The sequence below is a fragment of the Panthera pardus genome, unplaced genomic scaffold (genome assembly GCF_024362965.1).
Source record: "Panthera pardus isolate Hobbes unplaced genomic scaffold, ASM2436296v1 HiC_scaffold_4, whole genome shotgun sequence".
In the NCBI taxonomy this organism is placed as follows: Eukaryota; Metazoa; Chordata; class Mammalia; order Carnivora; family Felidae; genus Panthera; species Panthera pardus.
In genome coordinates this window covers 16,088,083-16,103,828 of record NW_026526969.1, presented here as the reverse complement: position 1 = coordinate 16,103,828, position 15,746 = coordinate 16,088,083, and the positions used below count along the sequence as shown (strand labels likewise).

Below are 15,746 nucleotides of genomic sequence, written 5' to 3'. Positions count from 1 at the left end.
CTGGAGACCACTGAGCGACCACCACCCCCCATTAACCTGCAGGCCCCCCACATGACCAGTGTCTGACCAGGGGCCAAACTCCCAGACAGGCACCCGCCTCAGGGACATTTTCCTGAACTCTGGGTAGGCCCTGAGCAGCCCCTGGCCCTCACTGGGCCCCCGTCTGGATGTGGGGTGAGGCCCCCGGAGAGCCTGAGCTCCTCAGCTGGCAGGGGTGCCCTGCCTTGGGGCCGCTGTGGGGCAGGAATTCCTGAAGTGATGTCCGTGTGGCGGCTGCCTGATGCAGAGAGGCAGCTGGGAGCTGCTGGCTTCCCCCCGTCCCACAGGCCTGCGCGGCAGGGAGGCTGCGGTAGGCTGTCCGTGGTCCCCACCGGGCAGTGCCGAGGCTGACCCTACTCGGGCCACGGGCTTCCTCCACGCACGCTGCTGTCCTGAGGCCCAGAGGTGACCTGGGAAGGCTCTGGTGGGCAGGTGAGACACTGCTGGCATCCAACACAGTCAAAGCCCAGAGACCCGGCGGCGGGCACGGGGCTGTGTGAACAGCAGGTGCAGTTCTGAAAACAGATGCTCCTGAGAAGGATTCACTGATCCTAGGAGAACCTGTGGTCTTGTCCCGTCCTGTGCTCACTGTGCTGGGCGCCTGGCACGGGGCCAGAACAGTTCCCAGGGGTGAGAGCTCAGATTGGCTTATGGACAGACCTAGGCACAGACTCACGCAGGACCACTGGCGAGGCCGTACAAGGTGGGAGGGCAAGAAAGGAGGAGTCTTGGCTGCCAAACAACCTTGGGAGAAGACCTTCGAGCTGGGTTTTGCAGGATGAATAGGAGTTCTTCCTGGGTACAGAAGGACTTCGAGGCACTGCCTTACATACTAAGGCTTGGGGAAATAAAAAGATTCTGAGGACCAGTGAGCGGGCACTTAGCAGAGTTTCCAAGGATTTGTCATTCTCTTGATAAATAATTCATATTTTCTTTCCACCGGTGCCCTGACCCGGGCCCCTAAGGCAAACTGATTGCCCAATAGCCAGCCACTGGGTGTGGAGCCAGCAGAGGCCTGGGCCTGACCGGAGGTGAACAAGGACCGCTTTGTGTCTGTGCTTAGCGTGGGCCAATCTGCGAGCCCGCTTCCCACCCTCCTCCTGACTGGCTTCCAGGAGCGCCAGCACCCTCCCCCGTGGGCAGCCCAGCCAGCTTCATGGGTCAGACCGTGACCCACCCCCCCAGAAGCTGCTAGAGCCCCTGTCTCTGCTGTAGACCCCTTATGAGTCCTGGTGATTGGGCCCATCCTTGTTCTGCACCCCCACTGGCCTGGCTTACGGCCGACTTACTACTTGGTGCCTACTGCAGGGCCCTGAACAAGAGCAATAAGGTCCAGCCTGGCAGGGAGCCTAAGTTCTAGCGCGGAGGACACGAACATTTCAGAGGCCACATCGTCCCGAGAGGGTTCCGGCTGAGCAACGCGGCAGAGACGATTTGGCGACAGGCCTCTCCCCTGCTGTGTGTAGGTTCCTCCCCCCGGGGAACTGGCAGAGCGTCGCCCGCATGCGGGTGCGGCTCCGGGCCACGTGGCAGTAGGGGTGTGTAAGCCGTAAGGTGAGCACCAGACACGTGAAGGTCTAGGACAGAACATTCTAGCAACGGGCCACCTGTGGTTCCCGTCTGAGGCCGGTGGCCCACACAGGTATGGAGAGGCCAGGGAAGGGCAGGGTAGGCTGAAGACCCGAGCAGGCACGCCCTGCTGGCCTCCCTGTGACAGGAGCCGAGTGCGGCTTTGCGCACCGGGGTAGTGTGGTGCTGCCTCAGGGCACCGGGGCTCCCTGCCGACCCTCAAGAGCACCCCGACAAGAAAGCGAGGTTTTACGGCGGTCAGCTCATTTCCCGTGGGGCTCCCTGAGTGCCACAGCGGGGGAAGCGGGACAGGAGAAGAGCCCACGGGCAGCGGGGCAGGTGCATCACGGGGCTTAGCCAGGAGCAGCCTTCTCCACACGGCTGGGGATGGGGCAGATCTTGTGATCTGAGCTTCAGCAGACGAGAAGGCGTTGGCCAACAGAGGCACCGCGGAAGGACGATTCGGGGTGGCTGGGACCCAGGGTGTGTGGGGGGGGGGGGGACTCTGGGCACCGGGGCCGGGACTTCAGTGGATGTGCTGTGATGGGGGCTACAATCTGATCCCCTTCTGAGGAAGCTCCCAGACCAATGTGGGCAGGTGTGGAGGACGTCCCTGAGAGCACGGGGCAGCGGGGTCTAGGGTCCTGGCAGTGAGGAAGGAGGGAGGCGAGGGTCCCAGCCGCGCACTGCTGGACGTCCCCAGAGCAGCCTGCTGACGGCATCGGCCTCCCCCCAGGTGTGCATGTGTACGTGTGTGTGTGCACACATGCAAGTGGGCACATGGGGAGTCAGGACCAGCACCGTCCCCCCATCAGAGCTCAGCGGGCGTGGGACCCGCTCCTCTCTGGCTGGTTGCGGGCTGTCAGCTCCTACTGGAGCAGCGACCAGGCTCCCACATAGACTGCGCGGCATATTGACACTGAGGGGCTCAGCCATCAGGTGGGAGAACTAACGAGCATCTCGTTGTCAGGAGGAGGAGCCCGCTGAGGACTCACCCTTCCAAGTACCCCTCCTCCCAAAGCCACACAAACATCCGCGGCTTGCCCGTCGCGGTACCAGGGATCGGGGTCTATCTAACCGTTCCCTGCTGGCCCGTCACAGTGCCGGGGATCGGGGTCTAACCGTTCCCTGCTGGCCCGTCGCAGTGCCAGGGATCGGGGTCTATCTAACTGTTCCCTGCTGGCCCGTTGCAGTGCCGGGGATTGGCGTCTATCTAACTGTTACCTGCTCACCGGTCACAATGACAGGGATCGGGGTCTATCTAACCGTTCTCTGCTGGCCTGTCGCAGTGCCGGGGATCGGCGTCTATCTAACTGTTACCTACTGGCCTGTCACAGTACCAGGGATCGGGGTCTATCTAACCGTTCCCTGCTGGCCTGTCACAGTGCCGGGGATCGGGGTCTAACCATTCCCTGCTGGCCCGTCGCAGTGCCAGGGATCGGGGTCTATCTAACTGTTCCCTGCTGGCCCGTCGCAGTGCCAGGGATCGGGGTCTATCTAACTGTTCCCTGCTGGCCCGTTGCAGTGCTAGGGATCGGGGTCTATCTAACTGTTCCCTGCTGGCCCGTCACAGTGCCGGGGATCGGGGTCTAACCATTCCCTGCTGGCCCGTCGCAGTGCCAGGGATCGGGGTCTATCTAACTGTTCCCTGCTGGCCTGTCGCAGTGCCAGGGATCGGGGTCTATCTAACTGTTCCCTGCTGGCCCGTCACAGTGCCGGGGATCGGGGTCTAACCATTCCCTGCTGGCCCGTCGCAGTGCCAGGGATCGGGGTCTAACCGTTCCCTGCTGGCCCGTCGCAGTGCCGGGGATCGGCATCTATCTAACTGCTACCTGCTCACCGGTCACAATGACAGGGATTGGGGTGTAACCGTTATCTGCTGTCCCACTAGACTAGGAGCTCCACGGGGCGCGCCCCAGGTCATTTTCCTCAACTCTGTGTCTGCAGCCCCAGCTACATAGTAGGTGCACAGAATGAGTGAGTGAAGTAGAGTGAACGAGTGACTAAACAGACAGACTCCGAGGGGCTTTAATGTGTGTAACCCACCAGCCAGGGGCATGCGGGCTCCTGAGGGTTCAGAGCAGCACCTGGTGTCTGGGTCACCAGATGGGCCACAACGGTGCCCGCTCGAAGGAGCAGGACCCCAGCAGGCTGTCCGGGCCGCTGCAGGTGCGCACACAGGGCTCCCAGAGGCTCAGAGGCCAGGTGCTCCAGACCCCAGGGCAGGGGAGGTCCACAAGGTGGGGTGTGCACTGGTCCCTGCAGTGACCTGCAGGCAGGGTCGGGCACGTGGGGTTCTTCGGCCGCGATGCTGCGTCCCACCGGGGGCCTTCGGCTGTGTCCCGAGCCCGCAGCCCGCGTGCCTCCCGAGGCTCTGGGAGGGACAAGCCGATTCCACGTGTCACACGGCCATTAACCTCACAGGCCCCCTGCTGTGTGGCACATGGGCCGTCTCCAGCTTTGTGGGTTATTTTTAGAGTCAGAACAAAAATGGACCCTATTAACTGAAAACCAAATAAGCAACACCTGAACCTGGCTTTGGAGAGGCTCTCCTGGGTCTTCCCAGGCATCTCTGGACAGCCCTGCCAGCCCCCAGGAGGCCGAGCTGCTGCGACCCCGGTGGCCCAGAGCGGCCGGCGTCTGCCCTGGGCTCCTTGCCCTGCAGCACCATCCGAGTAAGCTGGTCACGCCGAGCTCCACCATACTGAGAGCGCGTTGGACTCAATCAGCTCGAGAAGACACGGCAGGACAGGCACCCTTGGGGACAAAGTGGGGCTCCTGACCTGCAGGGTCTGTGGCCGGGAGCACTGTGTGGGGCCTCGGAGAAGGGTTTTCTCCCTCACCGACCCCAGCTGCCCCCGAGCCCCCCATTGACTGACCACCAGCCAAGACTGCATTAATTCAGGTTGACCACAGAAGTTAACTGTCTTCTCCTGCTTTTACTTGGCACCCCGGAATCCCTTTGCTTAGCAAAATAAAAAGGAAAGGAAATTGTTAACAATTCTGATACGGTTGCAAGAGTCTGGCAGGAAAAGGAATAAACGGGAACAACTGAGCAAAACCTTCAGGGAGTGTGGTTCCGAGCCGGCACCTGCTTTGCCCCCGCTGTGCAGTGGGGAAGCTGAGGTCCGTGGGGGGAGCCGCTGTGGGGGACCTGGCTCTCACTGTGGCGTGCGTGTCCTTGGAGGGTTCTGAGGAAGATTATCCCCTTTGTCTGAAGGCAAACAAGCAAGTCCTTTTTTCCCCCAAAATGTTCTCCCAAACAGCAATATCGAGAGTGTCTTTTTGTGCTTTTCTCTGGCTATCACGGTCCCGGGGTGCCTGTCAGCGTGTGGGCCACGACTCTAATGGTCTCAGAAGAGGGGAGACTAGCAGGAGGGAAGGAAAACAGGCCTCCGTTCCCTTGTGCTGGGAAGGAAACGGAGGCTAGCACTTCTCTCGTCAGACTCTGGATCTCCTTAAACAAGCCTTGGAGAACGAGCTGGAATACAAGCACCCCCCCCCCCCCCCCCCCCCATCTAGAGTAGTTTGTTTTTCCGGCCGGAGAGAAAACAACATCACAGCAGTCACGTTGGTGCTGAATGTTCAGGCCACTCAGGAGACGGGACACAGTGGCATCTCGTCTGTTACCTTGAAAAGAACGGCGAACCACAGAGGTTTCACTGCGCAAGGACGCGCACACCTGGGGAAAGTCCTACGACCGCACAGGTCCCTCCCGAGACGCGCTCACCCTAGACCCAGGCACTTGGCCAACCGTCTCATATCCAGACGGGACCAGAGCCGGGTGACTGAGCAGCAGAGGGCACAGCCAGGCCCGCGGCCCCGCTCCCGCTGCACCCCAAGCGCCCTCCCTGCCAGGCCCCGCAAAGGCCAGTCCGCTGGCCTGTCTTCACGTCTGGGTTAGAAGCTCTTGTAACCTTCGCACCTCCAGGTTCTTGTGGGACAGGCACGCTTTCCAGGGCTAAGGGCCCCTGAGTACGTCTTCTGCTCGGCACACTTTATGCAGGGCCCCCCTCCCCCCACGACAAGTCTGCCTCCCCAGTCTTCCCAGGCCTGCTGCCACCCTCACTCTCAAGGGTTCTCTGGCGTCCACACCTGCAGGTGTGGTGAGCAGGGACAGGCTTAGTGGGCACCGGCTGGGGTGGCAGCCAAGCCCCGGGGGCCGTGTCCCCTCTGCAGCCACTGAGGGCCTAGAACTTGCCATTGTAGCTCAAACAACACGGGTCAGACATCCATCATTAAAGACCGGCAGGCGTGTTTGACCAAGTAGGCCCCCCACACTCACATGGCACCATGGCAGGTGACAGCTACCCAAAGTAGCAAGAAATACTGACAGTGGGTTATAGGGCTGAAAGGTCACGGTGAAGTCAGCTGCCAGGGAGAGGCCCTCCTCTCTCCTTCTAGAACCTCTGCCATCCGAAAACCTGATATTAAACGGCTTAATATATCTCTTTAATGACAAGGTGGCTGTTTTCTGCTGTGTGAGTGATGGGAAGATTATCCAGGATAGAAAGGCTAATTTTTGCTTCTGTGCCTTCATTTGGTGAGTCAGGGACCCGCTGTGTGTTTAGAAGAAGGGAAAGCGTTCACCTTATCTGGTGTTTTGCCTCCTGAGGTGATCCTGGAAATGGGAACCAGGGCCCGTCCCTTCTGTGACATCTGCCCCCAGGGTATCAGCCCCCGGGCACAGAGACCTGGAGATGAGGGGGGGGTCACCCTGGATTAGCCAGGTAGGCCCTGAATGCAGCCTCAGGTGTCCTCGTAAGAGGGAAGAGGAACCAGAGAAAGTGATGGGACCGCCCTAGTGAAACTGTGTACGTGGTCATGTGACAGGCTGATTTGTCCCACGGGCTGGAGCTGGCCAACTCCTACCTCGGCATGTGAGTGGGGCCGAGTCTGTTCGTTAGAAGAGGCGGTGGGGCCACCTGGGTGGCTCAGTTGGTTGAGCGTCCAACTCTTGATTTCAGCTCAGGTCATGACCTCACGGTTGTGAGATCGAGCTCCGAGTCTGGCTGGGCATGGAACCTGCTTGGGATTCTCTCTCCCCCCCCGCCCCTCCCCTACTTGTACATGCACTCTCTTTCCCTCTGAAAAAAAAAAAAAAAGTAAAGATGGTCAAGGACCAGAGCACTGGGGACAAGAGCAAGTGCAAAGGGCCTGTGGCAGCAACACACAGACTCCACCAAGTTCTGCCCGTTCACAGCACGATGGACAGATGGTGAGAAGTGGTACTGGGGTGGCAGCAGGGCCGCACAGTGATACGGGGTCCGTTGGGAGTGCCGCGGGGGGCCCTGGGGGCACGAGGTGGTGCTGATCACACACCCTGGGTGGGATCCCCTCGGGCGCAAGGTCCCAGAGGGAGCCGTGCGGGCGGCCACACTGCACATCCTCGGCCGGTGAGGGTGTTGGTGGAGAGCCCGGGATTGGCTAGGTCACCAGCCTGTTCACAGCGACAGGCCGAGCAGGGAGCCCGGCGGCCCTGGCAGGCTGTGGGCATGCAGCGGCGGGGACGAGCGGGTCTCCAGCCACATGGTGTGTGCAGGGACATCTGTGGGTGCGCCTCCTGGCGGTCCCTCCCACGGCCTCTAAGCTGGCGTCTTCCCTCTGCTCCCGTCCAGCAGGCTCGGGCGGTGTGGCCGCGCGTCTCCTTGACACACGAAAGGTTTTTATGTGGCTGTCTCTGGGCCTCGGTTTCCCACCTGCACTCAGGAATCTTGGGGTGGGGGGAGGCCTTAGCTCTGACCAGGATGCCTGAAACCGCTGTGTGACGGCTATCTGGGCCCCAGGGGGTCGGAGCGGTCACACGGCCGCCCCTTCTGCGGAGTCCGACCTGACAGGGTGCTGGACAGGGTGCTGTCGGTTCCATTCTGGCTCTCGCGCCCCACTCGGCCGGCCCCGGCCCCGTATTCGCCGCGTGGACCCTGCTGACCTGGCAGGCGTTTCGCTCCCCCGAGCGGGACTGGATGCTTCCTCCCCTCTGTGTGGGCCCAGCAGCGTGGCAGCAGGGGTGGAAAGGACCACGGAGGCATCACCTCCGAGCGGCCTCACCTGCCACACTGCTCCGAGGGGGCTGCGGGCTCCCCTGTTCCCCAGCAGCCCGGCGTGGGTGGGGGTCCGGGCGGACAGACCCTTCTCCGCCAGCTGTTTTCCTCGGGCGTCAGCGGAGAGAACGCTTCCCCGCCCAGTCCTCACCCAGCCTCGCGCATGGGAGGCGCGCTGGGTTGAAGCAGGGCCGAGGACCTGAGCACAGGGCCTTCCTGTGGCAGCTGAGACCTCTCTGGCTGGCTGGCTGGCTGCCACTTGGCTGTGGAGGGGGGCCCTTCCCAGGCTGTCGTCAAGGTGTGGGGAGTGAATCCCCGCAAAGTGCCCAGCAAGATGCTCAGCTCATAGTAAGAGCCGGGTGTCTGTTGGCTTTTCTTCCCCCACAGGCTTTGGTTAAAAGCTGCCAATTTCCTGTATTTTTAACCAAGCACAAGATTTCTGTTTTCCCACAACTTAAGGAACACTGAGATGTTAATAGTGACGGTGGGAACTGGGTCAGGGGGCGTAAGTGCGGAGGAGGACGTCAGTGGTCGTCGCGGTTGCCGGAGTCCCGCCCGGGGAGCCTGGCCCTGACTCAGCTCCAGGCCCGTGGGGTGTCCTAGCCCCCAGAGGTGGTTCTGATCCGGGAGAAGACACAGACGTACAGGGCCGGCTGCAGCCATGTCTGACTTTGGGGGCCCCTGAAGAGAACCCAGGACCTGCCGTTTCTAGCCGTGTGATTCGGCACATGCCTCTTCCGTTCCCTGACCTCAGACTTCCTTGTCATTGAAGGGGGGACAGGGACCAAAGCCTCGGAGGCTCGTGTGATTCTTACCAGATTCTGCCTCTTTGGCTTCTGTGAAAACAGAGGGGCCTTCTTCTCAAAATGCTCTGCGTCAGGTCTCAAAAGCCTAATGAACGGAGCCGTGGTGGCAGGACCGGATCTGAGGAAGCAGGCCGCGTGCCACAGCCTTCCCAAAGCTGCTACGTCGCGGTGTCCCCCTTACCACTCTGGTGTTGCCAAAGGTTCTATATTCCTTGCCTATGCAGCTGGTGCAGACGACCTCGCAGTTAGCGGCTTAAAGCAACACGAACGTGTTCTCGCGCGGTTTGGGGGTCAGAAATCTAAAAGGGACCTGCAGGCTGTTCCTTCTACAGGCCCTCGGAGAGAACGTGTTTCCTTGCCGAGGAATGCAGGTGGCCCCCAGAAACTGGAGGAGGTGAGAAAACAGATCCTCTCCCCGAGCCTCCCTCTTGGAAGCTGCCATGCGGCCTCTTCTGCAGTCAGATCTCCTTCTGTCTCCTTCTCATAAGGACCCTGGGGATGACATACAGAATAATCTCCCCGTCTCAAGGTCGCCAACTTAATCATAACTGCAAAGTCCCTTTTGCCATGTACGGAGATTCGGACCACAGACTTTCTGGGACAGGCCAACATAGTAGTCATTCTCACTGTAGTATAAAGCGCATGATCAGTTCTTCTTGTGCTTCCTTCCGAGCTAAGGGAAGCAAGTCCCTCTACGGGAAGGGATTTGGTGCGGTCAGCTCCAGAGAGGAAGGACAGAGGGAATGGGAAAGTGTAGCCCCAAAAACTGGTCCTGAGCAGCCCCTTGCCACGGTTTAGCCGGCTTGGGCTTAAAGGTGTCAGGGTGCTCGGCGTACCCCCGGGGGCTGCCCTGGGACCAGCCCGTTCCCTTCCCCGGGATCCGGGCCTCCTGAATGCACCAGGCCCTGCCCTTCTTCCCGCCCTGACCGTCGGTTGCTGATGCCAAGGACTGACTGCACCCGATCCCTCAGCTGCTGTTTTCCGAGGGAAGTCAGCCATAGGCCTTTCCATTTCCCTGCCCACTCAGCCCTGCCCGAGGCCGGGTGGGGCCCACCCTGACCTCGAGGCCCATCAGGGTGGGGCTCTGAGGCTCTGACTGCTCCCGGTGTCGGGGGGCAGTGACCCCGTTGGGGGCGGGGGTTAGGGGGTGGCCAGACGAGGAGGCTCCCCCCATCCCTGAGCCCCTCGGAGCGCCTGCCACCCGCCCCTGCCCTCTCAGTCTACAGGAGAGGACCGTGCCTTCCTGGTGCCGTGCTCCCCGTGCCGGCTGCCTGGCCTCCCCACCCCTCCTCACAGGCCAGGCGCAGGCTGTGGGTGCCGAGCCAACCCCCACAGCACCCGATAGCATCTCCCTTGCACATTTCCACGGCCCACGGCCCAGGAAGAGGCCCAGGTGGGCCGTGCCCTCGCCTGCCCTCCACACCCGGGCCCAACTTCCGCCTCAGCGCCTGGAGAAGGAGAGGCGGCCGGGCGACCGGGTGCAGCTGAGCGAGCGGTCCCGCCGGGTGCGGCGGGCTCAGTACTTTTCCGAAGCGCTTCCGCAAATGGCTGGCTCGGCGGCAGCTCCGGCTCTCTGGGGACGCGCAGGAGGTGGCGGGAGGCTGGCAGACCTCCCCACCGGGGTGGGGGGGGGGGGGGACCGTGTCCCGTCTCCTGCCTGCCCAGCGTGAGGCCGGAAATCCCTCCGCCCCGGCTGCCCTGCTCTGCCGACAGCCCCTGCAGCAACTACACCCGGCTCTCGGACCCCCCAGGTTCTCCCCGCAGGCGCGGGCTGGCGGCCAGCACACCGCGCAGGAGTCGGGCTGCGGCTCACGCCGTCTCGCCAGACGGCTCCGGCGGGCGAGGGGCCGGGCGGACCCCACGCTTGTCCCGCCGGCGCACGGCTAGGTTTCCGCGACGCTGGGTGGTCTCGGCACAGACCTTCAGCGATGAGACCAGCAGGGAGCCGGCCTCGCCCTCGGGCACCCTCACCAGGTAGTCCCGAGCGCGTTCCTGCCAGCCCCGGCTTCACGCTCCCCGCTTGCGGGCGAGCGCTGACCCCTTGGGCGACCGGAGCCACAGCCAGCCGGCCACGCCCAGAGCCCTGTTCTCCTTGCGGGGGTGGAGATGCACGGAATGAACCCATTTCACAGCTCGAGCAACGGAGGGTCTGGAAGTCTAGCGCACTCGCCCCCCCCCCCCGCCCCCCCAGTTGGCGATGGGTGCTGACCTGGGCGCCTTCACTCCCACGCAAGGGCACGAATGACTGGAGAGGCCCACACCAAGCCTACCTCCCACCCTGCGTGCCCCTCGTATCTTTGGGTGTTGCCTGAGCGCCCAGCCTGGCCCTTATCAGGACGGGTTAAGCTAGGACCCCTACCCAAGTTGCTCTCAGCCTACAGGAGCCTCAAAATCACCCAGGGGTATTTCACACATCTGGAGGCATGCCCGAAGAGCACAGAGGCCCCAGGGGCACCTCGCAGCCTCTCAGGAGTGAAGACAGCCACTGAGCACACAGACAAACAGCACTTCATCACCACCTCTCTGCACGTCCAGGGTCATTCTGCACAGGGGTATCTGGAGGCCAAGACAGCCAGGCGGAAGGCTGCTGTGTGGCCTTGGGGTTGCGGGAAAGAGCTGCCTCTCTGTGTAAACAGCCTGGGGACGGAGGTCACTGGAAAAAGCCCTGAGGTGGAAGACGTGAGGGAACCAGGAACTGTTCTGGAACTTGGTCACAGGGCTTCCGAGAAGTGGCTGGTCTCTTCGCAGAGGAGCAGGGCTCAGAGCCACCCGCTTTTCACGTGTTTGACCTGATCAGAGGAGTGGGCTGGAGTAAGGGAGAAATGGACCGAAGCCCAAACGCTGGTACACAGAAACGCTCCCGTGTTAGCGTTACAGATCAAGCGGCTGTGATCACATGAGGCACATCAGGCAATAAGGGGTCAGTATGCAGGAGGAATGATGGTTGTGGAGGGGAGAGTGGTGACGCTGATGGTGATGGTGATGACAATGGCACAGACTGAAGAAACGAGGGTGGGAGCAGCTCAAGGCCGTGGACCGGTTGGTGCCCCTTCGCCGTCCTCCCTCCATCAGTGTTTCATTTGTTCATGGCACACCCGTTCTAAAGCAGGCGCTTGGCTAGGCACTCCTGTCCCCAGACCCTGCAAACAGTGGTCTAGTACAGCAGTGTTAAGCTCCTCCGTGATAGGCCTGGGCGGGGGTGGGGTTGGGACAGACCTTGGGAAGGATGGAGAAGGCGAGTGCCGGTGGAGAGCCCGGCACGAAGGTGCAGAAGCGGGAAAGGCCTGGGGCTGGGCTGGGAGTGGTCTGGTGATGGAGCCGCAGGGGTGAGGAGAGAGGCGGGCAGAGCTGGAGACGGCTAGGAGGTTTGTGCGGGCAAAAGTGCTGGGTTGGAGGTGGGTGCCACAGATATGGGGTGATGGGGGGCACGTTTGGGAGGCTGAGCCTGGCCAGCAGCCTGTGGCTTCACCCACCCTCGTGGCCTCTCCCTCCTGCCTGGGCCCCCCGCACCTGCCCGGGGCTCACAGCCATAGGCGCGCTGAACTGGCCAGAAGGCCTCGGGGCTGAGGGCCCAGGACCCACGGCCTGGCCACAGAGCCTGGGCTGGGCCTCCCCCCGACCGCCCGTCCGCTGCCAGGCCAGGAGCAGAGCAGCAGCGGTGGGATGTGCTTAAGACCGGACTCACATCAGTCACACCCACCTCTGGCCCGGAGTCTCTTCCACCACAAATGCGAGGAAAGCAAACTGTTCTTCCATGACGCCCAAGGCTCCTTCGCAGCCGCCTGCATGGCCGTGCCAGAGAGGAGGCAATGGACCAGGCCCTATTCTCTCTGAGACCCTCCTGACAGCCCTGTCATGGCGAGGCGTGCCTGTGAGTGTGGGTCTATGTGTGTGTGCACCTGTGTGCACACGTGGGGTGCAGCAGGCAGGCAAAACTCTGGGCCCGGCCCTCAGCGACCCTCAGGGTGGTCACCAGACCCGCCCCCCTGGACTCACACCCCCTGGATAGGGTGAGGACAGGTGGCCCCCAAGGGTGGGGAGATCTGTGCTGCCCAGCAAGGCCAGCCGTAGCCCCTGAACGGGCCTCTTAGGGCTGGAACATCATTCAAGCCTCCACCTTACTGGCCAGGTCACACGTGATTCTCCCCACCCTGCGTTTTCCAGCACGGAGAAGGTCCCCGACATTTGGTAAATTCTTACCAGGTGGAGGGCTGAGTTAGTCCCTGCCCCCAGCCTGGAAGGTGGACATTGTCCTGCAGGTACAGGCAGGGGCACAGAACAGAGCTGGATTTAATGCAGGGAGCGTTTTTGCTCTGACATGATTTTGGAAATTCCCTGCTTGCCGAGGTCAAACACTTGCAGTCGTCATGTGTCCCTGCTCCCCAGGCGTCTGCTCAGTATCTGTGCTTACACAATGCCGTTCGCCTGTATAGACTATAGAGAGTCCTGTGTGTGATTTCCTGTCCCCTGGCTGGGGCGGAGGGTCACGTGTTACTCCTTCGGGGCTTGTCTGCAGCTCACTGTGGGGCGTGGATGTCCGAGCCCAGGGGTCCTAGAGTTCTTCTGTCTCCCTGGGAGGAGATGTGGAGGCCAGGACTGCACGCACGGCCAGCCGGGGGCTGCCCTGCCATGCTCACCCCACCACACATGCTGCAGGTGGGGCAGCAGCTGGGGCTGGGCTCTGGCTGCGTGCGGGGCCATCGTGGGGTGACCCGCGACACTGCTCCAAACAGAACCCTCCTGTCTGCCCAGCAGTCCGGGAGGGTCCGGGGTGAGCCTCAGGTCACCCCCACCAAGGCATCAGGAAAGTTTTGCGAGGGAGTTTGCCTCTGAGCAGCGGTTAGAAACGGCTTGCACTGTAGGCTTTAACCGGCAGTTCCCAAAAGTGCAGAGCGTGGTAACGTACTACGAAAAAAATGGGCTCTGTAGTCGGTGTAGTGCTAAGAAACAGAGTGGCTGCAGGCCTTATCAGGGCCTTTATGGTGGTAATATGCACTGTTGAGACCCCAGAGGGTGCTCTACTAGGCATGTTCCCCAAACTCCAACCTCTCAGAGGGCTCCTCTTGTGCTAGAAGCCCCTGGACCTGGTTGGGTGGGACCCACATTCGGGAATGCTGACTTAGCCTTCGGGAGACGTGAGCGGAAGCCTGTTCTGGGAAGACAGAACAGTGACAGCAAAGGCAGCAGAGTGGAGACAAGTCGGAAACAGCAGATGGCCCTCACTCCGGCTCAGGAGAGGGGAAGGGGGCAGAGGGAGCTGCCGCCGGGGGGCGGGAGGAGGCCGACTGTACAGTCCCCAACGGCAGGTGCCTGGTGGAAAATGGACCACCTCTTTGGGCTTCAGAGAGGGGTCCCAAGGTGGCCCCCAAGGAGCTTCGCAGACTCCTTCACATCCCCCGCCCCCCAGGGGGACGCTGTCTGGGCGGGGATGCGGGTGGGAGGCTGAGAGCAGCCAGAGGGACAAACTGACGCCTGAGCCTGGCCCCAGCTGACGCCCCAGGGCGGTCCCCTTGCTCTGTGTCGGGGTGACTCCTGTGAGGCCCTTGGCCCTCTGCCATCCACACACTCCCTAGGCTCAGGGGCCGGGGGCCGCCTGGCCATCTGCCTTTCTGGAGGATCTGTGTTTGGCCGCTGGTGCGGACCTGCTGGTGGGCTGAGCGGTATTTAGTAACCAGCTCCCTCGTGGGGGAAAAGCCTGACTGGAGAGTTTGCAAATTCCTGTGGCAAATACCTCCTCGTTGGCTCACGTCATGCTCCCAGAAGGAGGTCACTGAGGGGGGCTGCGGGGGGCACGCGTCACCTCTGCTCGCCCCTGCAGATGCAAGGTGGGTAACAGCCCGAACATGAAACTGTCGAACGTCCTTAAATAACCGGCCGGTGCTGCGATTTAAATACTTGTCACTTATAAAAGGTCACTTCTGGGCGCCCTGATCTCACAGTTCATGAGTTCAAGCCCCACATCGGGCCGGGTGTCGACAGCACAGAGCCTGCTTGGGATTCTCTCGCTCGCTCGCTCTCTGCCCCTCCCCCACTCACATTTGTTCGCTCTCTCAAAATAGATAAACTTTTTAAGGAAGCAAATGATAAAATGTGACTTATGTTTATAAAATGACTTTAACAACTGGTTCACAAAATTCTTGCAAGTTTGACAGCCTGCTTTTTCGCCAGCCGGTACAAGCCTCCTGCACCCTTTCACCGGAGGTTCTCACAGTGATGAAAAATCCTGTTTTCTTTAGGCAGACGAGGGAGCAGGAGACGCCCCCTGACTTCTTTTATTTCTCTGACTACGAGAGGCACAACGCAGAGATCGCTGCCTTCCACCTGGACAGGTGAGCCCTCCCGCCTGCACCCCGGGTCTGAGCACCGTGCGGGTGGGCCCGAATAGCTCTCCCAACACCCTGCCGAGGTGTTGGGAATCCTATAATTAGCCCCATTGTACAGATGGGAAAACCGAGGCATGGTAAGTCTCTGCCGCACAGAGCTGGAGTCTGGCCTGCAGATGTTACAACACCCTGCGGTAGGCCCCACACCACGAACGGTGCCAGACAGGAGATCCTCGGGAGCAGTTGGTGATCAGAGTGTGGACGTGGCCCGTTGGGAATAACAAAGGAAGAGCGGAAAGGACCATGAGTGCTGGGAATTTTAACCCAGAGTGTTTCAGGGTGTAACCTCCGGGGCCACGGTGACACCAAGGGACACGAGCCTCCTCCCCCATCGCCCGTCTTCTGGGCTGGCTCTACCGGGCAGAACGTGAATTCCTCCCTGGGCTCCACGTGGCCCCTTGCTGCAGGCGAGGTGGGCAGTGGTGTCGGGGCCGTGTGTGGGGGGCCTCTCAGCAGCCACCCTGCTGGCCCAGAGATCCCTGCCCTGCAGGGACAGTCACGGGCCTGGGTCTGGAGTCAGTTCCAAGAGTCTAGGGGGAGGAGCCTCCCCGACCGCCCCGCAGGGTCCTGACCTCCAGCTCGGGGTGTGTCCTGGGCTGCAGCTTCCAGGTCACCCAGGCTGGTTAGAATGCAGATTCCCGGTCTCCACCCCAGACCCTCTCTACGCCGCGCGATTCGTGTGCACACTCAAGTTTGCAAACCCTACTTTGCTTTGTTTTTTAAAGATCAAAAATCTGGTTTGGGGGCCACAGAAACCCCAAGTCAAATTTTCAACAATGTCAACTATTGTGCAGCCTAAACCCAGAAAAAGGCCTTTCTGTGAAAGGAACAGTTGCCACGAAGCCGATGAGGGTTCCTCATTCGGAAAGGTGAGGCCTGTTGATGACGCCGGACGGCTCACGCAGCGG

At 61.3% G+C, this 15,746-nt stretch overlaps 1 protein-coding gene across 1 annotated transcript in view; it reads left to right on the top strand.

Moving 5' to 3' along the window:
- The window catches only part of FAM20C (FAM20C golgi associated secretory pathway kinase), a 47,363-nt gene that overhangs the window by 20,946 nt on the left and 10,671 nt on the right, over positions 1 to 15,746 (top strand). Inside the window, exon 4 of the mRNA XM_053893796.1 lies at positions 14,692 to 14,784. Within this exon, the coding sequence (XP_053749771.1) occupies positions 14,692 to 14,784 (93 nt within the window). The remainder of the gene's footprint in view (positions 1 to 14,691; positions 14,785 to 15,746) is intronic.